Source organism: Ammospiza nelsoni, chromosome 5, assembly GCF_027579445.1.
Source record: "Ammospiza nelsoni isolate bAmmNel1 chromosome 5, bAmmNel1.pri, whole genome shotgun sequence".
In the NCBI taxonomy this organism is placed as follows: domain Eukaryota; kingdom Metazoa; phylum Chordata; class Aves; order Passeriformes; family Passerellidae; genus Ammospiza; species Ammospiza nelsoni.
In genome coordinates, this window is record NC_080637.1 from 47,147,393 (window position 1) to 47,172,461 (window position 25,069).

General features: G+C 44.2%; 2 protein-coding genes across 2 annotated transcripts in view; one reads left to right on the forward strand and one right to left on the reverse strand.

Moving 5' to 3' along the window:
- On the reverse strand, window positions 1-15,617 carry STRA8 (stimulated by retinoic acid 8). The gene is made up of 9 exons (XM_059472569.1): window positions 15,384-15,617; window positions 14,425-14,622; window positions 12,622-12,697; window positions 11,111-11,195; window positions 10,560-10,712; window positions 7,394-7,676; window positions 6,049-6,125; window positions 4,268-4,379; window positions 1-790 (listed from the first exon to the last, which is right to left on the reverse strand). Exons 1-9 carry the CDS (start codon window positions 15,615-15,617, stop codon window positions 716-718), a joined length of 1,293 nt encoding a protein of 430 aa, XP_059328552.1. The 3' UTR covers window positions 1-715.
- Window positions 15,536-25,069, forward strand: part of WDR91 (WD repeat domain 91) — an 18,323-nt gene continuing 8,789 nt past the window's right edge. The window contains exons 1-7 of the mRNA XM_059472173.1: window positions 15,536-15,738; window positions 17,347-17,526; window positions 18,478-18,684; window positions 19,519-19,602; window positions 21,750-21,874; window positions 23,619-23,796; window positions 24,064-24,222. Coding sequence (XP_059328156.1) covers window positions 15,616-15,738; window positions 17,347-17,526; window positions 18,478-18,684; window positions 19,519-19,602; window positions 21,750-21,874; window positions 23,619-23,796; window positions 24,064-24,222 — 1,056 coding nt within the window. The 5' untranslated portion in view covers window positions 15,536-15,615. The remainder of the gene's footprint in view (window positions 15,739-17,346; window positions 17,527-18,477; window positions 18,685-19,518; window positions 19,603-21,749; window positions 21,875-23,618; window positions 23,797-24,063; window positions 24,223-25,069) is intronic.

Genomic DNA, 25,069 nt, shown 5'->3' on the forward strand with positions numbered 1-25,069 from the left:
AGAGATGTGAAGGACTTTATTCAGTTTCACAGCACTTTTAATTCCAAGACACTATGTGAGCAGCACTACTCATCCAAGAATTAGATGTGGAAGAAGAGCACAGGGCTGATCACTCAGCTTTACACACTTCACAAAAGTAAATAATCCAAAGTGTATTACTGTGCCCACACCTTTTTGGGTGACTGGGGAGTGGGTGCTCACTGCTGCTGTCCTCATAAAGAGACAGAAGAGCCTCATTCCACTCTCTGTGAGGAAATCCCTCTTTCCTTATGAGCCCAAGATGAAAAATTGCACCAGAAAAATAATTACTGCCAGGAGGTGACTTTTGCAGGGTGCAGTTTGAGACCTGCATCCTGTGGGAGTGTGCAGACTGCCACTGATCTGGCCTCCCTGCTGCTCTTCCCACACCTTATGCTAGGCAAGGTCACATAACTGTACATGCCTCCATTTCTTTGTGAAGCAAGACTAAACATTAAATAGCAATGGGTAAAAACATATATTAATAAATAGCTAAGACCCTTAAAACCTTTAAAAAGTATAAATTACTCAACTGATATATCAAGAATTACTAATGAGGGAAGGAGAAGTCAATGATAACAAACCAACACAGTGTCTCCACACTCTGCTGAGAGAGGCAGCTCACTGAGAGAGGTGAGGCTCCTCCCATGCCTGGTGTACCTGGCAGGGCTTGGCAAAACATTGCTGGAGACACTGCTTAGAAATCTTCATCATCAAAGGTCTCCGTGCACCGCAGCATCACGGTCTCATGATCATAGTGAAGGTCTTCTTCCTGAAAGCCCCCCCAAAGTCAAGCAGGATTAAAAACCAGAGGAGTTCATTGAATTTCAAATCTACAGTGAGTTGGTCAAGAGCTGATGTAACCAGAAAATGCAGCATGAGCCCTCCCTCCTCTCTGAATTTGATGAGTTCCTGAGGTGCCTGATGAAGAAAGGCTCAAATTTTCTGTCAATTTCTTTCTAAAATCACTGGGCTCCACCCTGTGTCTATTTACATCATCTAGACAGCTGTTACTGACTGTGGTAGCAAGTTTGTCACATAACAGGCTCTGAAGGTATGACAGCTTCTTTGAGGCCTTAACTTCTACCAACTTCAGGCTTTGCTCCACTTTTAGCAACAGAAGGAAAGGGTCTTCTCTTTCACCAGTTTACAGACGACAAGTGGCTCTTGAGAAATCAAAGTCATGCCTGCAGTCCATCTAGTCCACCTTCTGCATTGATTCAAGACTCTTCAGTGAAATACTGCTTTTAAAAATAGGTGCTGTTTGAAAGTGTATAGCTTAAGAAGTGCTAAATACCACTTGCTTGTCAAGGGACTCATCTAAAATCCATAATTTTAAAAGAAAGTGTGCCTTTGAAGACACAAAGGTGCTCAGTACTATTTAGAAAAAAAACCCCACTGCGTTTCATTTGGGTAAAACCTTTGGATCTCAGTCTAAATTAACTCTTTACTGCCTTTGCTGCTAAGCTTCTCTTATGATGTGACCTTAAGACAAGAGCTCTTGAAAAATTACAAGATTGCTTAACTAATCTCATGCTCAGAAATATTTCTCTATCATATACTGTAGAAGCATGTTCCTGTTCTCATTTTGGGGTCCCTCCCCTTTTAAGAGTTCTCCCTTTCCTTGTCCAAATTATTTCCCCTCTCCTCTTGTGTGAGTCTTTCTGAAGCTTTTTATTCCAGTGGGGTGCAAGTCCCTGGCAGCCTTGAGAGCCAGGGCAGCGGCTCAGGAGGAGCTGTGCTCAGTAGCTGTGACCATCTACAGTCCAACAGCAGGAGCTGCAGTTTGTACCTGCACAGTTAACCAGAAATGACAGAACATGGCAGTGCCATGAATGACCAGCAATAAAATCCATCACGTCATCAGCTCTGCAGGTGAAAGGAGACCATGGGCTGCCTTTTGTATTTCAGTGGGGTCCCATCACATGCCTTACCTTGGTACTTACTGTACTTGCTACCCACCTCTGCATCTCCTACAAGGTGTGTGCACAGTGTACTGGGACACTGCTTTATCCTTGAGATAATTTGTGCCAGCACTGCCCAAACTCCTGTGCTAGCATGGCACCAGCACAGGGAAGGGGAATGGTCTGCAGAGGTTCAGTCTGGTAAGGGAAGCAGGACGGGTTCCTTTCCCTGTCAAGTCCAGCAGTCTCTGATGCTCTGAGCAGCCCAATTTCTGGGGGAAGGTGAGTAGCCTATACTGATCTCTCTGCTGCTGCCTGAGTTGGTGTGTTTCAAGCTAGCTGGAACATCTTCTATCCCTGCTCTGCAACCACTTTCATAACTGTCTCAATCTGTTTGCTTTGAGATGGATCCGAATTTCTGCTCTCAAAACAAAAAATAGCTTGTCAGTCATATTTTCCTTTTTCTACTCTTTTGCCTCTTGGCAGCACCGTCTAGATGTGTTGTTCTGCACTCTAAATCAAAACAGATTGTGACCTTCATATTATCTAGCCTGGGTGATTTCTGCTCAAATTCCCTTTTTATTGTCTTATCACAGATAACTAAAAGTTCCTGTGTAAAAGAACCCTTTGCAGCTTTTTATTTCCTTTTGGATCTACATAGTACAGTCAACTGCCAATTTCCAGTACTTTGGGCTCTTTAGCTGCTTGCCTTCCCATCCCTCCCAGTCTTATTTTGAATCTTCCTCTTTAAACCTTGAAAGAGACACTACCTGTTACCATTCCACCTCATCTGGGAGCTGTGAGATGGACTGGGGCTCACACATAACCAGGCAGCCCCAAGCAGAAGGACAAGATGAGACTATGCCAGGCATGACACTAACAAAAGAAATTTAAAACCAGAAAATGCCATATCTTGCCTAAAGCTTTTCTTTCTTTTCTAGGCCTGCTGAGTTCATAGTCATTTACTTAAACACAAGAAGAGCTCTGCTCTTAGAACATAGCTAGTCACAGACCAAAGGGCTGTGGAGATCAGTGCCTGGTCTCGGACAACAGCCAGCAGGGGAAGTTTTGAAAAAAGTGCAAGAATTGGGCACACAGTGTGCTTGGTTTTACAATAAACTCTTGTACACTATAGCAAACTGTGCTGTGAGGCCCTCCTGCACTGGGTATTGAACCTGGACCTTCAGATTTAGTAATTGCCCATGGATTGATGACCCTGGAGTCTAAATGTGGTAATTTGTATGTGCAAATATTTTTAATATGTTGTTTGTTCATTTTATTTAGTGCTTTCTAGTTCTTCTAGTGTTAGACACAATGAGTAATCATTCTGTGTACTGCATCCACACCATGTACAAACAAAATGGATTTGCAGTACCCCTCAGTCTTTTTTTTTTGTAGAAAAGTCCTACTCTTGACAGTACTCAATGCCTTTTCCTGTGCTTGCTGCCATTCTCTGCACCTTCTCTAGTGCTACTCTCTCCAGGATGGGGAACCAAAGGGCACACAGCAGTCTCTCTGTGACAGGTTCAGACAGTGGTGCAACACCAGTTGCTGCTTTGCTTTCTGTCTCAACTACCCCTCATCACAAACCTTCTATTTTCCTTCAAAGGAGCATCTGCTCAAGTACCAAAGACCAGGTGGGAACTGGGCACTAGAAACCAGAAAACCAATGGCTGCTGTGGAGGTCCCACTGACTCTGAACCAGAACAAGCTCTGCCCTTTCAGTTCTTTACCCATGTGCAAGCTCTGAGCCACCTCCATGGCAGGGAGACAAGAAGGGGAGGAAGAACAATGCAAACACAAAGATTTCTGGCTCAGCAAACCTGCAACAGTAGGCTGAAGTTAAGGGGAAGCTCAGGAGCTTTTCATCAGCTCTTTCATGAACATGAATATCCTGCTTCTAGGGCCCGCCAGTGGAGGGCTCAGGGTAGGGAGCCTGGCTCCCAGACAAGCAGAAGCTGGTTCTCCTGAGCTCAGAATGAAGCAGCTGGGGGTTGCTGGAGAGCTGGAAAGGAAGCTTTGCCTGCTCAGAGGAGATCACTCAAGCTTTTCACAAGGAACTTTCATGCAAACAATAATAATAATAATAAAAAATTACAATTCCTCATGTCATTTGCCATTTTGAATAATATTCAAAGCAGTGCTCACTCACACTTAACCTCTTACAAAGGCAATCCTACTGGCCTTTTGGAATGACACATCTAAAATGATGTTCTTTTTGGAATCATTCTGGACAATATGATCAGAAACATTGAATAAAAAAATCCCTTTCTGACAGAGCTCCTGAAATACATTGCTCTGAAATATGCTGCTCCTTCTATAAGGAATCCTTTGACAAGGCTTACCTGGCAAAACTGTGCATTAGTGAAGAAGAGGTGTTTTAGGAAGTCAGTGACCTGCACATAGAGTCTCTGGTGATCCTCTGGATTTTCAGAAGTGCAGCTTGCAAATGCTGAACTGAAAATGGAATCAGATACTGTATTTAATTTTCTGTTCTGTTCTCCTTACTTTCTCTCCTCCATATTTTAGTTACAAATTAAAAAAAAAAAAATCAAATTGTTTTCAAGATGGTTCTGATATGAAAGAAAATAGCCAAGCAAGACAGGGAGGAGTTGTGATGGATGCATTGATGAGATACTGTTTGCCCAGTGTAAGGCAGATATGTAAGAACAGAGAACAGAAATACAAGGAACTGGTGTCACAACAAGGAGATTTGCTGACACACTACAGCATGGTAACACTGTTTTGGGGAAAAGTAAATATCCATTTAAAACAGCCAGCAACAATGGTTATTTGGGAGTGTATTTGGTAGGGTTGTTCAGAGGAACAGCTCTGACTTCTGTAAAGTTTTTGAGTGAATGCAGTAAGCTGTGATGATGAAATGACATGTTAGCTATAATTGGCAGGTGTGTTCTCAGGTAACTGTGGCACAAAGCTAAGCTTTTCATTCTAGACCTCACCTCTGTATTCTTCCTGGGATTTTACAAAGTTCTGCCATCACAGCTCTGTCCAGAATTACAAGGTGCAGAACAACAGGCAAGAAAGAGAAAACAAATGTTGACTATTGAAATACCAAACTGATTTGGGACCTAAAACAGATTTAAAAGATTATAGCAATACTTTGCAGTATTAAGGAATACTTAATCTTATTTTAAAAGCAAATGGAAATTGTGACCTAATAAATGTTATTTAATAAATAAATATTTGTTAAGGTTTTTTATCCCTTCAAGTATATTTTGATAATCAGCAAAACAACCTTATTAAATTTATTCCCTTCTGGAAGTGCAATCTGGAATGGTGGTGAAAGGAAGAGATTCACATTTAATATCACTCTAAATGTTGAAAAATAAGTAGAAAATGGGATTAAACCCCCACAGATTAAAAACATTATTTGCAAAGAGAAACAATCTTAACAAAGACTAAGTAGCAAGAATACATAAAAGATGAATCATCATGTGATTTTCCTCTTGAGGAAAACAATGCTTTTCTTTCTTTGGTCTACTGGGAAAAATCAAAGGCAGTGCCAGCTTTGTATCTGACATGTTCTCTTCTAGGTCACTCATCTGAACTGAAGAGGAAGGAGATGTTATTATTTAAAAGGTCCTGTGTTTCTTTGGTGTTACTGTTCAGGTCAACCACACTTTAACCTGATCACCTCCATGTGACTGAATTAGGGTAAGACAAGGGAGAAAATGTTGAAAAATTATCATTTTTGTTTCATTAAATGAGAGTATGGCTTATAATTAACTGATTTATTAGGGAATGCCTCTTGGTCCTCACAGGCCTGGTAAGTGAGAGAGAAAAAGAAAACGTTACAAGTACTGTAAACTGAAAAGACAGAAAGCTGTGCAGAGTGGCAAGGAAAATCAGAAGGACCCCCCAGTTATCCTGAAGTGATGGGGCTCTCAGTAAGTGATTGTTACTGATTCTGCTGTAAATGACCATTAGTTGTTTCACTTTTTCCCCTTAGAAGGAAGTATTATTGTGAGCACAGCTGCTGGAGGCTGCTATTCTGACCATTTATTAAAAAAGAGCTGTTGTCCTACTCCACAGAGCACTTGCCATGGACTGCTGACAGTGGGCTATGAATGTATTGTGTCTGCCAAAAGGGGTGTTTGTAATTTACCTCTGGCTGGACAATCCCTGAGCCTTGCTTCTGTCAAGGAAACCAGCAGCAACATCAAATGCATCTTCAAACATCACCTAGCAGAGAAATCACTTCAGATGTCAGCATATCCAGCCACCTAAAAAGGTTTACCTAGGGCATAATTTTTAATAATGAAGTCTTTAAAAGCATGATATTCTTTCTTTACATTTAACAGGTATGGTTACAGCTAGAGTAAACCAAGAGATTTTTTGGAGGCAGGAATAATGTGGAGTAACTGTATTTCATGGCTAGGAGCACAAGGTCAGTCCACTCCCTTAAGCCTGTGCTTCAACCTCCAGGAATTAGACTTCACATTACATCTCCAAAAAAAAAAAAAATCAGTGAAAATCATGAATTGTATCAGTGCCTTAGAGACTCAATTGCGGACTGCTGCTTATGGCTGGAGATCTCAATCTCTCCAAAACTGACTCCAGTTAGGCAAAGGAGTTTGGATGCTCCTTATGCCAGACCACTGAATTCATTAGTTCACTCTGCCATAATGCAGCTCACACACTCTCTGTGCCAGAAATACCATACAGGGAACATTCCATGACATTTCCTGAGGCAATGAGCAATATCAGTTGTGTCCTGTGACTCAAAAAGAACATACCAATGCAATTTACTTACATGCTAAAGGTAAACATCTGTCCCTGCCTTGCAGCTAATCAAATTACACATAGCTCTTCAAGCAGCTACTTACTTCAGCAGTCACTGCTCCAGGAACCATTGATAGAACTGGCTGTTATTTACTCAATCTCTTATTAATAAATGCTCTGGTCTACTCAGTCACTGACTTCTTGGCTCTGCAGAGGTGCATGGTACAGGCAGTCATTGGCCCTGTACCACTGGCACTGGTCTAAAAATACTTTCTCTTTGCTATCAAGTGCTTTGATGAAAAAAACCCCACCCAACCCAAAACACAGGAGGCTTTGGCAAACTAGGTATCCCTTCTGGATTTACATCATCTGTGCTCTTTGGAGAATGTGCAGAGCACAGTAACTGTGTAGTTCTTGTTCTTGCTCCCTGTCCCTGGACCAAGGTAGGGCAAACTGAACTGTTACTTAGCACAGAAACTCCACAAGTCAGTGGAGACTAACAGGATTACTACCGCTGCCCTTCTGTAGCTCACTAGGTATCTCACCAAGAGAAAATCTGGTGCAGACATTTACTCAAAGACTGCTTATTGTCTCCATGTACGCATTCAATGATCTTGAGAAAATGTAGTTACAATTACTGTATGCTTGCAACTAAAAGCTGCAGAGTCAATCAGCATCTGAAAGCTTGGAGTTTCAGAGGCAGACTATGAATGTTGCTGAGCACTTACTTCCTCTGGTGTGGAGACTGAGGAACCACTGGCTTCCTCACTGTTACCTCCGCTGTCCCTCACACTACCTTCAGTGCAAGCAGGCTCTGGGCAAGCAGCCTTGGGATCCATGAGGAAATCTCTCTGGCTACAGTACTGCAAGATGCTGTCCCTGCTCTCTTCAGAAAGCTCTTGCCAGAGATGGGAAATAGCTGTGGAGACCTCAGGAAGAGGCACCTCTCCGGTGCAAACAATTCCATGCTCTACCAGCAGGTCCACTGTGTGCTTATAAAAATACAGGTATCTGGAAGGAAAGGAAAGGAAAGGGAGCATCTCTTAAGAGCAGGCTATAAGGCAGCCATCTACTGAAAATCAGCAGGACACCAGGGAGTAGCTGTGATCCATACTTCACTGACTCTGCCTCCCAGACTTCATACAATTACTGAATGGTGCCCAACACTGACAATTTCACCTGCAAAAGGCAGGCTCCAGCTTCAGCCTCAGCAGGACTGCCTCACAACAGAAGCTCCAGGCACTGCAGGTTGTACAGGCAAACCTCATTCTGGAATTTAATACATTTTCACTTACTTGCCTTTGTATCCTTTGAACCTTTTGCACTGCACGTGACTTTTTATGCATTTACTGGCATTGCACTGCACTTTAAAGCCCTGGCTGAGGTTGTATCCCGATCCATTAGGTACTGTACATAGAGACAGACAGACTCTGCCCCAGGTCTGGATGCTCTGACTTATCCATGGGAGCTCCATTTCCTCCATTGAACATCTAACACTGACTTCTATGCTGTCTGTAGTGAAACTGGTGGTGGAACACAGGGGTGATAATTTCAACCCAGTGACTATATCTCAGAACAAGCCTGCTTCTTCTGTTAGCACTGTGTGGCACAGGATAATAATGTCTACTTCAGAAAGCAGCACTGAAGGTTATTTTACATTAATTAAATGCTTAGAGAGTCTCAGACAAAAATAAAAAAGATCAAAGGAGTATAAACCAAGAGCAGATAAAAAAACAGCAGTCATTTGCACTGTGTTTGGGCTCAAAATGATTCCTTGGAAGATGTCCCACATGAGCACATTTCCTGATTAACTGAACTGTATTGTATGAGAAAGTAACTCAAAAGAAATAATTCTTTTTTATTTGTAAATATTTGTTCCAGCAAACCAATATTGAAAATATAATTTTGTAGGTAAACATAAACCTGTTTAAACCCAAGTTTCCACACTCTGGAGTATTTTCCACCACTGCTGGAGACAAAATACTGGAAGGGGAATAAGTGCTCTCATGTTAAGTATTGCACTCACTAAGGTTTCTGGATGTCCAGCTCCAAACAAAGGACCTGGAATTTCTCAAGCAGAAGAACATGAACCACCATTAGACTGCTCTGCTAAAGAAATTAAGCTTGAAGCATGAGTCAGCTATTTCCTTCCCAGCTGGAAGGAGCCAACCACATTTTGCACTGGACAGAGTATTGTGAAGTCCTACCAGGGTATCTCCTGCTGCTGAACGTAGGAAAAAAAAAAGTCAGCCAAAGCTCAAAGCATTTCTGATGCTTCCCAAACAATCTGATTAAATGGTCACCAAAAGGCTGTTGCTTTCTTTGCTAAAGAGTCCTTGTCGTTTTATGCCTGTTATAAAAGTCATTTTTTGACAAGAATTAGCAACAAACCAAATGCAACCTGCCCTAGGACTACAGGATAAGTGCCAGAGTCTACACAGTACAGGCCCTGGTCTACCTGGTCAGTAAAGAACATGAAAGGCAGGTGTTTATGGCTCTGTCGTGCAGTCTTTGATGAAGCAGATTTTTCTAATCCTGGAAATCTTGATTCAGCACCTTTCAAGGTCTTCTAAACGATACCTTAACTACAGCCACCTCCAATTCTAACAGGAGCAAAAGCAGAGAAGGAGCGGGAAGCTGGTGCCATCTGCTGGTCCAGCTGCAGTCTCTTTTGAGAAAAAACCCGGTGATCAAAGGGATTTTTAGAAATACACAGCAGTTCAAAGCAAAAGAGAAGGAACTGCAGAAGTTTTTGGTTGTGGTGGTGATGCCATGGAAGAGATGCCAGCTGCAGGTCTGGATTCTCCTGCACTGCATGCTGTTAACTGTGGAATGGTTAGGGTGAAATTCACTGCTTGATGGTATAGGATAGATGGCACATGCATCTATTTCTCCTATCTTGGCAATCAAATAATCGTTTATCCTGTTGGAAATGCAGCAGAAAACCTCCAAGTACCTCCTGGTGTTGTCTGACAGGGATGGGAAGTACATGGAGTATAATACTTGGTTTTAAGATATCATTAACTTTGGAAAAAAACAGTAATTTTACCATTATGACTTCCAAATAAAATACATAGACACTTGACATGAGAACAGTAGTCTGACTTTTAGGTCCTGCATCAGGCATTTAAGAGCTTAAAGGGTTTACACATCCCCATCCACTAGCTCTAAGTGTAACACATGAGTGTTTAGGTTCCCCCCTTCCCCAGTGCTGCAGACAATTTTGCATTGTTGCAGAATGCATTCTGGAATCTTCCAGACAACCACTGTGCTGCAGCCCAGAGGCTGAGGACTCTAAGATCTTACTTGGTTGAATCCAGCCTTACCCTACTCTGATCCCACTGGAAAAGTACTCCAAGCTGCCAGGAGCTAAGGGTCTGCTTCTGGAAGGGGCAACAGTGTTCAAGCTCCTCCTAACAATGCCATTAGAGGAAGGATGAGCAACCCTGTGAGGTAAACAATGTGCTTACCTCTGGTTCCTGCACCTCCCTGGAACACATACAGCTAGACTCTTGGCAAATTCATCTGGTGCAGCAATTCTTACCCTCCTAAATCTAGCCCCATGGCAGGGATACAGTGGTGAAGTGTGGCAACACAGAGACCGACACACTTGAAATAAATTTTCTTCTTTTTCCTAAGAGGTGAAAAATCCTCAGGGATTTACCAAGGCCTGAAAAGCTGGGGGCTGCTACAGCTCTAGGAGTCCATCCATGGGCAAGCTGCAGGGACTTAGGAAGTGCTCAGCTTCATCACCAGCAGGGCCACAGTTGCTGGCACAAGGCTTCTGTGAGGCAGACACAGGCTCCAGCAGGGCTGCATGAAAGGCAGTGCCTGGATGCACAGTGATAATTGCAAACAAATGAAAAACCTGAAGGCAATATGGGGTGCGCCTACCGTTCAAATTCCACTAGATCTGGGGATAAAGTGTCTGAAAACTGGATCAATTCTGGCTTCTCATATTCTTCCAGGGTTTGTTTTTCACATTCTTGAAGCAAATACCAGATGGCAGATTCACTTTCACTCATATCTTCTGAGGCTGATGTAGTGCTGGAAAGAACACAAGGGAAAGAAAGCCACATTAATAACTTCTCAACTGGATTAATAATGCCCTCGTCATGGTGACTCCAGAGCCTAGGGGCATTCCTCCCAAGCCAGCTTTTTCCTCCTTTTGCTTGTAAGGCAATGAGACATCCTTGCCAGAGATCAGCTACATAGGAGGGGGAAAAAATACAAGCACTGACTGGCAATGAGAACAACAACATGCTTAGAATGTGTGTGCACTCCATGGGATTACAGCAGTCCAGGTGAAACCTCCTTGTCCTTTCTTCATGAGGAAAACCCTCTGCTTGGAAATACAGTAGCAATGACAAGGAGTTTCAGAGATGCTGGGATGGAAGCAAGTGCAAAATATTATCATCTTTTTCTTGACTGGTACAAGCCCTTACCTCTGACTGCCAAACTGCCTCCTGACATATTCCTCCCTGACTTCCTCCAAGCTGGATGGGCTCCCATCCTCCAGACTGCAGCTGGCTGTTGTCAGCAGAAAGGTCACTGTCACATCAATGGCACTTTTGGCTTCTCTCTCACCCTCAGCCCCAACCCAGCAGAACACTGTCAACAACTGGTTCTTCACAAGTCAGAGTTTTTCATTAGGCAAAAATGATGTGAAAGAAGAAACATCTGTCTCTCCTAGAACATAACTAGCACTACTGGGAGTTTATGAACACTGAGGAACTTAGAATCAATGCCTTCTTCCTAACATTGATTTTACAGAACTGATGGTGAAAACAACCTGCAAACCAAACTCTGGGCACACACTAGTCAATACACAATTTTGTTACCTTATAATGAACAAATTGCATGTGAGAAACCCTGACATCCAGCCTGTGATTCACAAGCAGTATGGATTTTACATATATGTGAGTACATACAAGGGGAAGCTTGCCTCAAACTCCCCTCAACCAGCCTCCCTGCTTGTTATCCTTTCAATTTTGCTCTGTCAAATTATTCTTTCTACCTGTGACTCACTTTTATGGGTTATCCAAGGATGTGGGTTCAGATGAGGTTGTTCATTTTAAGCACTGACACTTCTAATTGATTCAAATTATTGGAGGTGCAAGTCACATGAATAGCAGTTTTTTTTCTAGCTGACACAAATTTGGACACTTGAAGGGACAAAAAAACCTGTCCAAAGCCTCTATACTATCAGCCCCTGGTCGTGCTTGCTGTTAGCAGAGGCAGTGGCCACAGTACTAAACAGAAGGCACGTTCTTGGGGGTGTGAGGCCCCCCAGCAGGAGCTGCCACAAGTGCAGACAGTACCTGCTGGCCAGTGTAACTGGCCAGTTACACAGGCTGTAAGAGAGCAGGGCATGGGGATGGCCTGCCAAGCTGAAAGAAAAAACTGTAGCATCTCTCTCAACCATTTATATCAGAGTACACTCAGAGGCTCCCATTTCCTACCCTAGGAAATCCTTTTACCCCACACCACAGCGTGCTGTTGTGCAGTCTGAGCTCTGGCAGGGCAGGGTGCTGGTGACAGCTGTGACTGGCACTGTGCCACACTGCTGTGGCCACGAGGAGCACACAGCTCCTGCAGCAGGCTCTGGGTGGGAGCCTAAGGATGCAGCCTGGGCACCCATGCCAGCCCCACACCTGCTGGGCTGAAGCTGCCAAGGGTACTCAGGCTGGATGGCCTGCTGCCAGGGGATTGCAGGAATTGTTTGTTTCCTCTCTTCACCTAGGCTGGGAAAGGCTGAGTCAGAGGGGATTTCTGAGACAGATACAGTGCTCAGTGCACTGACAGACTTCTCACTGTCCCTTACTTATTGCTATGACTAAACCCAAAGCTGGCTGTGGTTAAATGCACAATTCCTGGGTACTTCTGTCCCTATTTAACAAATACATAAAAACCAAGTTCAGGCTCTTTGTCCAAGCAAATACTTGCATACAGTTACCTTTCATCTTCAGCAAAGAACACAAGGTTTGCTCCAGCTTCTGGATAGATGTCTTAGCCTTACGCAAAACCTGATACTAAACATAAGAAGAAAACAGAACTGATTGTTCTCTGCTCTAACTACATTCATGTTTTAACATGCCCTTGTTGCTTTGCTTCTCCTTCATGTTTACCTTCAGTGATTTCCATGTCTCTGGGAAAATATATTGTGAAAATAGTGTTGTTTCACTAGCTACCCTTATACATATGAAAAGGGGAAAGAATTAATAAAAAGGTAAACTTCAATAGGGAATATAAATATTTGGGTATCTATTATACAACACATACACATAACACCCCGTCACACAGACATTTGCTACTTAACTCAGATCTTTTTCATCAGCAAATGGTCTTGTTTGGATCGTTCTCTTCTTGGAGCATGTCCAGAAATACCATGCTGTGAAGTCTTGTTGGATGCCTACCAACTTAAGGCATAAGATTTTACTGATGATTTCCCACGAGACTTTTGCTAGGAGAAGTCTTTGCCATGTTCTACATTGCTGTAACCTGGATTACAGCAGCATAAAATGTGGAAAAGGCTTCTCCTAGCAAAAGTCTGGCTTAACAGGATTAACTTCAGTGCTGCACGTCATTCCTCCATCATCTATACCAAATACAACTGAAACCATATGGCCAGTGCATTTAAACACACACAACTCCAAAATATTTCAGGATTTTTGTGAATGGTGAGACCATCCATATCTACCTTGCAGAGCTTCCATGCCGGGTATTTTAGCCAGGCACCAAGCACTAGGATTACAAGCAACCTTCTGTATTGAGACTTTTAATGATATTAAACTTCCTTGGCTCCCAAGAGTCACACAAGGGGCATGAGACACTGTGAAAAAGCAATTTCAAGGACTGGCATGTGAACACAGCCCCCTTAGACCAGGCAAAGGAAGTCGTTGTATAGTCTTGGCTTTGGGGATCCTGCTGACTTCAGGTTAGCTTGTGTCTTGCTCAAACATGGCAAACTGAACTCTTACCTCAACCTACATGAGGGCTAAGGGACTCAGCAGGCACAAGCCACATATAGTGGGATTTAGCATATTCAGGGGACAATTCCTGTCCTAAACAATCATTACTCTCTCTACTTTACAAACTGGAAAACTGAAGGCAACCAGTGGAACTAAAAGAATCAGTTGCAGAGTTGGGTTGATACTCCTGAGGTTTGCTCCTCTGCCTGAGCATGGTAATTTTAGTCTTTTCAGTAGTGTTTCAAGTAAATTTCATCTTTATAAACAATTTTGCTTAAATAGTTTCTTCCTTTAGTTGAGACCAAGAAACAGTACTGGTGCTTGTTTTTATTCCTGAACTTATTTTTCCACTGTCATGAAGACAGAGTGCACCTCATAAAGCTGAACGAATTATTCCTTTTCCCCTAATTCCTTCTGTCCCTAAACTCACTGCTCTGATTTCAGAACAAAATGCTGTGACATCAGCTTCATCATGGGATCCCTTGGTTTGTTTCCAAAATACTATAAAAGAAAATGCAAAGCCATAAAAATGCTGCAAAAAAGCCTGTAAGAAAAGATAAGACACATGATAAACTCATGACCCAGGACTACAAACTGGACAACTCGCTTAGGCTGAGTTGACAGTTTTAAATAAAGAGATCCAGGAAAGGTGCACACAGTGAAATTACATAGATACTGGCACCCATAAAGACACAGTGATCATCCTCAGAGACTGAGGCTAAGCCTGGCTCAGTGTGAACATGCTCGTGTACGACAATGATGCAGAGAGAAAGAGTCACTGTTCGCACCTTCGAGGCACAGCTGTCTGACTGGGATAAAACTCTTCCCCGCAAGCTGCTGAAGAGTCTTGCCAGAGGAACCCAGTGGTGTGCCTGTGGCAAGTGCTGCTTTGCCATGCAGTGTTCTGCCTCTTGCAGGTGTCTCAGGGGATTGAGACTCGCTTTGGCATGTGTCTTCCTACAGTCTCCAGCTGTGCCTGTTGAAAGCTGCAATGCAACATTTGTTTATACTGAATAAATATCTAAGTGAAGGGAAAGAAATCTTACAGCCTGCACAGTGGATAGACAAAAAGAAAAAAAATCTGGCTGACTGACAAGAGCTTATCTTTCTGTAGAAAATCATGGAGTTTGAAATATTTTCTTTGCCTGAGAGATACCTGCCTGTTAAGTACTTACTAAAACCTAATTCACCACTAACAATTAACAGCAACCCAGCTGAAGCCAGCCTCCCATCTCCTACACCCTTCCCTACAATGATTTATGTTTCATTTCCATGGAAAAATCCAGGGCTTGCCTCACAAAGCACTAAGATTCCTCTGCTCCCTGGTGATAAATGACAGGCTTCTTTACAAGATAGATTTTTTTTTTCCCAATAAACTGTGACACATTGGTGTGGGCAACGATACCAGACATACTCTTGCACGAGAGGGCCAGATCCAGGCCCAGCCAGACCTGCCACAGCCTGAGGCGCCCGCCTGGAAAGCCCTTCCCGGCTTTCCACTGGATTAATGCCCCCTGCCTCGCTACCGACCGCAAGCACAGCCCAGAGGTAAGAGTGCCCGCCCCTGCTGCTCCGGCGGAGGTCGGGAGGCGCGGGCCGGCCGGGGGAAGCCCGTGAGGGGCCGCGCCGGGAGCCTCTGGAATGGCCCGCTCGCTCCGTCTATCAATCACCCCGTCCGTCAATCACCGCGCCCCGCCCCCAGCGCAGCCGCGCCTCCGCCGCCCGCGCCGAGCAACACCAGCCGCACGTGGCGGGCGGCCAATCGGCGTGCAGCCGCCGCCCGGCGGCGACCAATCAAAAGGCGGGAAAAACGCGGGCTGGACGCGCCAGCGGGGTGGAGAGTGGGGCAGGGAAAAGGCGCGCAAGGCACGCCGGGAGTTGTAGTCCCACTTGGGGCTGGTCTGGGCCGGGTCATCTCCTCCCCTCCCCTCCCCGCCCCGGCCGTGGGCGGGCGGTGCCGGCGGCGCCGCGGGGCCCCCATGGCGGCGGCAGCGGAGCGCACGGACGAGCTGGTGCGGGAGTATCTGCTCTTCCGCGGCTTCACCGCCGCCCTGAAGCAGCTGGACGCCGAAATCAAGGCGGACCGGGAGAAGGGTTTCCGGGTGAGTGGCGAGCGCATCCCCGCTGCCGGCGGGGCGCTGGGCGCGGGTGCGCCCCTGGGAGGACGCGCTCCCCGGGCGGGCCGCGGGCGCCTCTTGGCGCTCCGGGGGCTGGGCGAGGGCAGCGGGCCTGGCGGCGGAGGGAGCCCTCGGAGCCTCCGCGCTTCCCCGCCGCGCTGCGCTGGGCGCCGGGGCCCGGCCGGCCCGCAGGCGGGACCCCGCATCCCGGAGCCGCCCGGCCGCCCTGCCGCGCCTCAGGGACGCGCAGGGTCCTGGCGGGGCTCAACGCTCCTCTCCCGCCCGGCTCCAGGGCCCGTCAGCGCAGCACGGCGGCTCCATCCCCTCGCCTGCCTTGAGCCGGGGGCTGCAGCTCCCGGCAGCCGCCCCGCCCCGCTGGGCAGCCCGGCCGGCTGGGGACCTGTGACCCGCCCGCGCTTCCTCGGCTTCCAGAAGGGAAGAACGGAGGAGAGCCGCGGAACGAGAGAGCAGGAAGGCATTCCTTTGCCTGCGTCTTTTCTCGGTCGTGGGATTTTCATCCAGCGGCTTTGCAGCTCCGCTCGTTTGTTTGTATGTCTTGAGTACCAGCTGCCTTGACTAACTCGTCACAGAATTTGCCAGTCTCAAAAATCCAGTTTCAGTCCATTATGTGAGTTTCGTATTCCTGTAGCAACAGTTTTGGGCTTCGAATGTCGTGCTTTGAACAGTCAGATTTTTCTTTGACCAGCAATATGACCGCTACTTTTATCATTAATGTCGCTTTTATTTTTTAAAACACCCGTACTTTGCTGGTGACATAATCTGAATTGTTGTCCAAGAAGGGTTTGCTGGAGTCACAAACTTCAGTTTTCTATATCTGCCAGAAGCCACGGAGATAAAAGTTGGGGATGTCCTAAGATACTAAGTGATGAGGGGAGAGCAAGCCACATATTAAACAGCCTTAGTTTAATTTTATACAGGATGCAGTTTTTTCTTTTTCTGATGCCTGTCTTGGCCATAAGAAACCACTGAACAAAAAAGTCTATTCCCACACTACCATTCTGCCTTATTCATATTGCAGAAATGATTTCCAAAGAGACATAATGACACAAAAAAATTCTTCTGCAAAATTTTATGCTTGCCTTGTTAGTAGATGATGTTACTAAAGATAAAGGTACTTCAAAAATTGCAATGGAGCAGAACTGACTTCCTCTTTCTGTTGGCTAAATGCAGGTATTATTCCTTTTAGTCTAAAAGTAATACTTTTTTTTCAGGTGCTGCACTTGAATTTTAAATGTTTAATCACATTATTTTTTTATTATTGTCTTCCACAGGCTTTTAAAGGAGGTGGAAAGTTTTGCTTGCTTGCAAAAAAATCCATCAGTTGGGTTCAACAGAATGTGATATTTCTGTCAAAATCTGTTTGGCTATGCTCTGTCATATTTCTTTTTCCTTCATTTGCAAAGTGCTGCAGAGTGGAAGAATGCTAATGCAAAATGCAGAGTGTTTCCAGGATTAGAAAATGGCTAATGCATAAGGATTGTACAGTCAAAGCTTCTCAGCACTAAGTTACAGAAAGTCTTGTGCCTCAGGAGCCCTCCCATGAGTGAAGTGCTCCTGTTTTGCCCTCTCTAGGTGGATAAGATAGTGGAGCAGCTGCAGCAGTTTGTGCAGAGCTACGACCTGGCTGCCCTGCGGGATTACTGGAGTTATCTGGACCGACGCCTCTTCAGCCGCCTGGAGGACGTGTACCGGCCAACGGTGAACAAGCTGAAAACCAGCCTGTTCAGATACTACCTGGTCCATGCCATCCAGGTAGGGTTTCATTTTTAGGCTACTTTATAAAGCTCCTGGTCTCTGAAGCCAAAGCAATAAACTGCCTCTGTGAGACTCTGCCAGGCCTGCAGTTCATGTGTCATGATCAGGAGTTTGGTGCAGACTCACATGACAAGCTTGTGTGCAGCATAAGGAAACTCGGGCAACAGGGAAACATGGTTTGCTGGGTGCAAGATATTCACACTCACATAAAGACAGGTTTCCCTCAGAAAGGGTAACAGTACTGCTAGCTCAGTCCTGCTCAGTTAACTTAGATACTGGCAGAGAACACAAGGTTCAAACTGGAACAAGGAAATGTGGAAGAGAAAATGAATGTCTTTTTGCTTGCTGTGAATAGAACAGAAAATCATGTGTGAGCTTAAAATGAAAGAGATTTTTTCTGTTCAAACCCTGGAAAGAAATGTATATTCTCCCCTTGATTCTTCTTGGTTCCATTCCCTGACTGGAGATCGAGGTGTTAGTGGAGGAGTCAAAATCTAATACATCTTACTAGAAGTGTGCTTTTTCATGGTTGGTTTTGCCATGTGCTTAACCCTGAGGTGTGACAGTCCTGTCTGAATAATGTGTCAGTTGGAAACCCTTTCAAGCTGCATCTGCTGTAGCAATTTGAATTATACTTTGGTCCTGTATATGAATGCTCATGTCAGTGCACTCTGCACTGGTTTAACTGAAATCAGTGTGTTTGGTTCGATTAGTCTCAGCCTTTAAATAGGATTGTGGTGACTAAAAAGAAGTCTTTTGGATTAAGTACATTTGTGAGCTTCTCCTACCATATTTGGGATTCTTTTGTTTCCTGGTGAATCTATAACTAACCACTTGTTGTGTCAGGGTGGTGAAAATAGTTGTGTTCATAACAAAAAGCAAATGTTCCTCAACCTAATCTGGTGGTATTACCGGAGTGTGAGCCCTGTTCTTCTTGCTGTGTTTCAGAATGGCCGCAATGACAAGGCGCAGGAGTTTTTCCTCAAGCAGGCCTCCGAGCTCCAGAACCAGGCAGAGTGGAAGGATTGGTTTGTCCTGCCCTTCCTCCCTGCTCCAGACTCCAACCCCACCTTTGCTACCTATTTCTCACGGCAGTGGGCAGATACCTTCATCGTGTCTCTGCACAACTTCCTGAGCGTCTTATTTCAGTGCATGCATATCCTTCTTTGCAACTAATAGTTACATCTCCCTTGCCCTGGTGTTACACTTCGATCACTTATGCCAAGGATATAGTACTATGGAACTTCCTGCTTTCAGGTGATTTTTTACAGCCAAGACTTAATAGAAAGTTGGTGTTTACCAGAGGATGTTGGAATAGTTACTGCTCAATTATCTGATGATATGTGGTATTCCCTGGGCAAAACAATTGTGGTTGTTGCTGATGCTGAATCATCCCCATGCTAGTGACTAGAAATCTTGTGCACATCTTGTTCTGAAATGGTTTTGCTCTTTGCTTGACATAGTACAAAACAGTCATACAGCCTTGGGTCATATCCATAACTGTACTGGCATCTGCTGTTAGATCCTTCCTTGGGTACATTATGTTCACAATATTGCCTAGTAACAGCTCATTATAATAGAGCAGTAGATTTTTGGCAGGAATAAGTTTTTAGCCCCATGCTAGAGAGTTCTGTCTTGTTTGGTGATGGGCAGGCTTATGCTGCAGCTGGAATTCAGCTCATCTTGAACCGTTCAGTGTACAGTAAAGCAGTAATAGAACTTGTCTTGCCCTGCACTTCTGACTCTAAAAATAAACAATCTAAAAATCCTTGCAAAGTCCACATGAAATAGTTTGTGCCGCAGCAAAGTAAAAAGTTGACTTAATTACTTAAGCTGTTGCTAATCTTCTGGTTGTGCACATATTTTTTGCTAATTGTATGGACTGGGCAGCTTTGTTTTTACAGATAAGTGGCCAGTATGGAGTGCTGGCTTTTAGGATTAAGCAAGGTGCACACAAGTTATCACCTCGATTTTCTTTAACATTGCATACCAGTTCCAGTCATACTGAACTTTGAAGCTGAATGTCTCAGGACCAGTCTCATACAAGAAGAAAATGAATCGTTGCGACATAAGGTCAGAACTGAGATCACTCTTTAGCTGCTGACTGTGTGATGTGAGTTTTGTAAAGTTGATTCCATCCATTTGAGAACATTGTAACTGTTTTGTTTGGTGCAGTTATTCTAAGGCAGATTCTTTAAGTCTTTTGTTTTATTTTGATTTATCTTTCAATTATTTCCAGTAAACTTAGGGTTGTGATCATATTGTGAAATGTGTGTTTAGGATATTCCTGTCCCTCTGCTGGAGGCGATTGTCTCTCCTCCCTGTGCTGTCTGACAGGTGACTGAATACTATACAAACTTGTTTTCTGTTACACTGCAAAGTTAAAACAAAGTGAAACTGGTAGCAGGTTAGGGATATGTGTCGTAGAGTTATAGAATGGGTTGGAAAGGAATTGTGGCTGATTTTGTGAATAGTATTCAGTCACTTCCAGATTTTAGCCGATAGAGAAATAGAAGCAATAGAAATGGGTAGTAAATTCAGGCAAAGAGACAGAAACTGTTACTTCTGAAATGGCCCCTTCACCATGTTTGATATGTACTTAAAGCAATTTGGACCAACTAATGGAAATGTTGTGAGTGTCTGTTTCCCAACTCTAGATCTTACAGTAAACCATAAGAAGGGTCCATTAGCTCAGACAAAATGTTGCCCAGCTCCATGTCTTGTGTTTGACAGTATCATCAGCAGATACTTAGGGAAAGGAGGGTGTAACATGGGTCAGTCATTTCCATGTATAACTTCTGTTAGAGAAATCTGTGAAATCTTCAGTTTAAGAACTTTCTAAACTATAGATCACATGTGGATGATCACATACAAGTAGGAAGGCTTATTCATGTAAGCAGAACTTTAATTTCACTTCCTCAAACATACCAAGAAAAGCTCTTTCTGTATAAATACTTCAGTAAAGTTTGTGCTTTATACCTCCTGTGTTAAAAAACATTGTTGTATATTGTGTTTCCTGTTTGTACTGTTTTAATAGCTGTTCAACACTGTCCTAGAGATAGAAGTTAAATAGAATAATTGCTTTCAAAAAGGAGGCATTTCTTGGGAAAAACCCCAAGATTTGTCACTCTGTACTGTATGGAGTTAGAAGGTCAGTTAAACATTGACAGGAGGGTTCTGCAAAGATGGTCAGTGAGTAGGGACAGAAGATGCAATAGAGCTCTTTCATTTCCTCAAATTTTTTATTACTTACTTTTAGTCGGAATAAACCTATTGTTTGTGTTTTGCATGTTGGCTGATATCATTTGCAGTCTGGATTAAAGTTTTCTGACAAATTGACAGAATAAAACTAGACTTTCCCTTTTAGTCAACTCCTCAGGTCAGAGGGGGAACCAGCTACCTCTAGAATACAGGTTTTAAAAAAGGATGTCAATAAATACTGAATTTTACGCTAGCTGAAATTAAGTAGTGACTCTGTTTTATGCTTCTGAAACAATGCAAATACATAAATAGCAAGCTAAGATTTCTAAAGCTCATTTTTCTTCCTGTATTTTCTTTCCTTAAATAATGTGTTAAAAAGAAAAAGAAATATATCTGAAAAACAAACATACAGAAACAGAAAAGCCTGAGGAACTCTTTGTGTAAGAGTCACAGGCATAAACCACATCTGTTCCAGAAAGCTGCATCCTGAGGTTCCTCTCTACTAAAGGGAAAAAGAGATGATTTTCTTTCTCCACAATGTGGAGATAAATCTCACTATCATGCTTGGGAAGGAGTTGCACAGGGTATGGAGCTGGATTTCAGGGTGACCTGGTTTCACTGACCTTGGTGCACCCTGCCAGTCCAGCAAGCCCTTGGCTGTGGGAAGGAGATTTCCTTCTAGGCTCCGTGCCTGCCCTGCCCTGCCTCAAACTGCCTGCATGGAGGGGGCCTGGTGAGCTCTGCCCTGCCCAGCTCCTGTTTCCCAGCACCACTGATGTCCCCACAGCCAGCCCCAGGAGAGGAATGAAGGGTTCTAAGTAGGCTCCGGTTTCATGGGCCTGAAGTACTGATTGTTTTGACTAATTGGACTAATGTGGTGCTCAGCCAGTCAGAGCAACTTTTTTCCTTCCCCGCCCTTCTAGAGCTGTTGAAATAAAAGGAGTAAACAACTCCAGTGAGTGGGAAGGAGGTGAATCTCAGCGACCCTGTGTTTACTTGGCTCTTTTCTCCTGTCCTAGCTGTTTGCTCTGCAGGCTGAATCCTCCCGCATGAAGAAAGAGGAACTGGAGGTGGAGCAAACAGTTCTGCATCACAAGTTGCCTGCATATGTGGCCAACATGGATCGACTGGGGGACTCTGAGCTGTGAGTGCCTGCAGGAGAAGAGCTGGGGACAGGCTCTGCTGCTTTTGTTGGGTCAGGGAGGTTCCTGGAGGGTCATTTCCATGTCCCCTGCCCTGGGATTCAATGCAGAAAGACATCCAGGCAGACTAAGTAGGTTTAATGGAATTCATGACAGGTATCTCTCCCATCTTGTGGGAGGTTCCTGCAAACCAGTGAGAGCCCAAGCACACATGGAAGTGATTCTGCTCTGCTGTCAGCATTGCACTGAGGTGTTCTGGGCATCTAGGGCACTGGCAGCAGTGCAGTGCCTGCAGTATTGCTCAAGTGAAGTGGATTGGCTTTTGATTCCAATTTACTTGAGTGCCTGCAGTGCCATAGGTGAAGGCCCTGTGTTGTTTTGTAGATACTGTTACTGTATGACCCAAAGGGATTCTTGTTACACCGGGATGTTTTCTTGCTTTTGTAAAGTCAAGGGACAAAGAGCTTCTCTTCTGTGAGGCCCAGTTATGCACAGATTTCCTCATGAACTTGCTGCAGTTAAAAGTGTGTTTTATGGCTACATCTATTTTGTGCCTATCTCTGGAAATTAGGCAACATACACAGTGATACAGCTTCTCTAACTGTTATTTTTTTACTCCAGTACAGGACAGGAATAAGATTGATTAAATTATCCTGTTGCCAGTGACAGATAGAAATTGTAGCAGGTACTACACACAAAATGTTTTAATTTAAAATTTGTCTTATTAGGTAGACTTAAGTGTTAATTGAAGTATCTTGGTGACAGCTCTGCAGTCTTTGCACAGTACAGGCTGCAGAGTTAAGCTTGTGATATGTTTTTTTTAACTATGTGGAAAGCCCTGATGCTATCTGCATGTATGGAGGAGTGTGACATGAGGGATGGGGTAATTTATTCCTGTATTTATTTTTCTCCATTTGAATTAGAAAAACTTGCCTAAGAAGTGGCATTTCTTGCATGTGCAGCTTATCTCTTAGTCTGGGAACCAGTTCAGTTGCTTATTTTCGTGTCTTCTACCAAAGCCCAGCTTTGGTAGAATAGTTCCATCCTTGCTGAGTGGATAGGAAGATCATTGTATTCCCCTTGTCCTTGCTGCTGCTCTGCTCTCAGAGGAAGCTGTAGCAGAGTGAGGTCAGACAGTTGTGTTCTGGGAAGCAGCTGCTGCTCTTGGCATTGTGGACTGAGAAGGGAGGTGTTTATAATCATACAAATGGGCTGTAGCTCTCTTATTTTCTTTGGGTCTGGATTTTAAGAGATTGAAGGCTTGTGCCATAAAATTGTTGAACATAACTTGCTGTTTATCAAAGGGTGTTCAGTGAAATATTGGATGCTGAATGTCTCTCAAAGTAGGTCTGTTTTATGCTATGAATTGGGAATCCCATCTGAATAAATCCTACAGAAATCTGAATTCCCCTGCCTTTCCCTTAGGGTCTTTCTAAACAAGCCAGATAGAGTGGAAGGAGTTTTAGGTGGCTCTAAAGGGGATTCAGCAACAGTTTGAGCTCACTGTCTCAGTGGCATCTCTGAGAAGTGAGCTTTTGGTTACAGTAACTGTAATGACCTGCTTCAGGCACTAGCAGGATATTTTCAAATAGGGTTTTAGTGCATAGTGGTGCAGTGGCTTGCAAATGAACATCTGTCTTGCAGTGGTTCAAACAGCTGCCACTTCCCTCAACTGGGTGGTCTTTGGGCAGGTTGCTTTGCTACACTTTCATACCCCATTTGGTGGTGTTTTGTGTTTTTCATTAGTGATATGACCTGCAACCAGAGGAGTACAGCACATTCTCTTCAGTCCCGGGGAGGCTTTCTGTCCTCCTTCCTCTCCCAAAGTAAAAAGGGCCCTTCCAGACCAGTCCATTCAAGTGGGGCTTCTCCAATGCAGGCTAGCAGTATGCTGCTAGGGAAGAAAGAACCAACAAATCACCAGGTAATTCTCAACTCAAAGCTGCTCAGTCTCCAAGGAATTAACTTGCAACATGGCACTGCTCCAAGCTTCTGCTTCCACCTGTAAAATTAAATGTCCTTTCCTGCCTTGCAAATGTGTGCTGGGCCTGAATGCAGCACAAGAACAGCTGTTGTTATCTAAGAGCTTGGGGAGTTCTTGCAGGTGCTTGGTTGCTTTGCTGCTTCTTTTGCTCTTTGTTCTACAGCCTATAGAAGCATAACTTTGCCCAGTCACTTCTCTGCTTTCCAGAGTGCCAAAGGAAAAGAAGGAGCTGTGAGCTCTAAGGATGGGAAGAGCCACTTCAGTGGTTTGGTGGCAGGCGAGTCCAGTTCCCTGCAGCAGCGGCAGAAGCGCTTGCAAGAGCACGGGAAAGAAAGGAAAGAACTGTTGTCAAAAGGGACCTTCCAGGTACTGGACAGCACTGCAGGGCTGGGAGGCAGAAGGCTTGCATTTCTGTAAAACTAAGTGGTAAAACAAGTGCAAGTATTTCCTTTAAGCTTTGGAATTGCTAGTCAGCAATAACTGTATCAAAGGTTAATGTTTGTAGTTAATCCAACTCCTGCGCTTGGTTTATTTCTGTGTCCCTGGAAGTTAATCAGTATTGGCATTTCAGGTGGAAGAAGAATTCTTTTGTCTCTGTGTTTTTCAACAGCCTGGTCCTGAGGTTTCATTAAGGTTTCATTTGCTTTCAATGGTTGTGTTCAAATACCTTGTTAAAATCCCCATTCCTCGGTGGTAATAAACTTGGCTCACTCATCCAGCCAAAGTGAGTTCTCTTCCTGTAGGTTCTTATGCTGATTTGTACAGGCCCTGTGTAGGACAATAAAAACTAATATAAAATTTTCCTGGGTAGGAATGGAACTTGCTTTCCTAACAACATTTACTTTTTGGAGTTTTTTGTACTTTACTGTTGCAGTTTTGCCTGGGGGTATGCCCTGCTTTAAAATCTAATGAAATGATAAAACTGTGTCCTGGATTTTAACTGCTGAAGATCAGCACATTGCTTCTGTTCACCTGTGTGTTGCCTGGCTTTCAGCAGCCATGTTGTCAAAAAGTGCAGAGCACAGGCAACATCTCAGCCCTTGTTATTTTGTCTGTATGAGACATTCTGCCTCGTGGAGAAACAGTGCTGAGGGACTGTTGCCCTTTGGCCCTTTGTGGCTGTTCTGTGTGTGGGAGTGCTGGTTAAAGAGATGTTACTCTATCACTCAGCATTCAAGGCCTTGAGAGAACTTTTTTATTCATGGTTCATCTA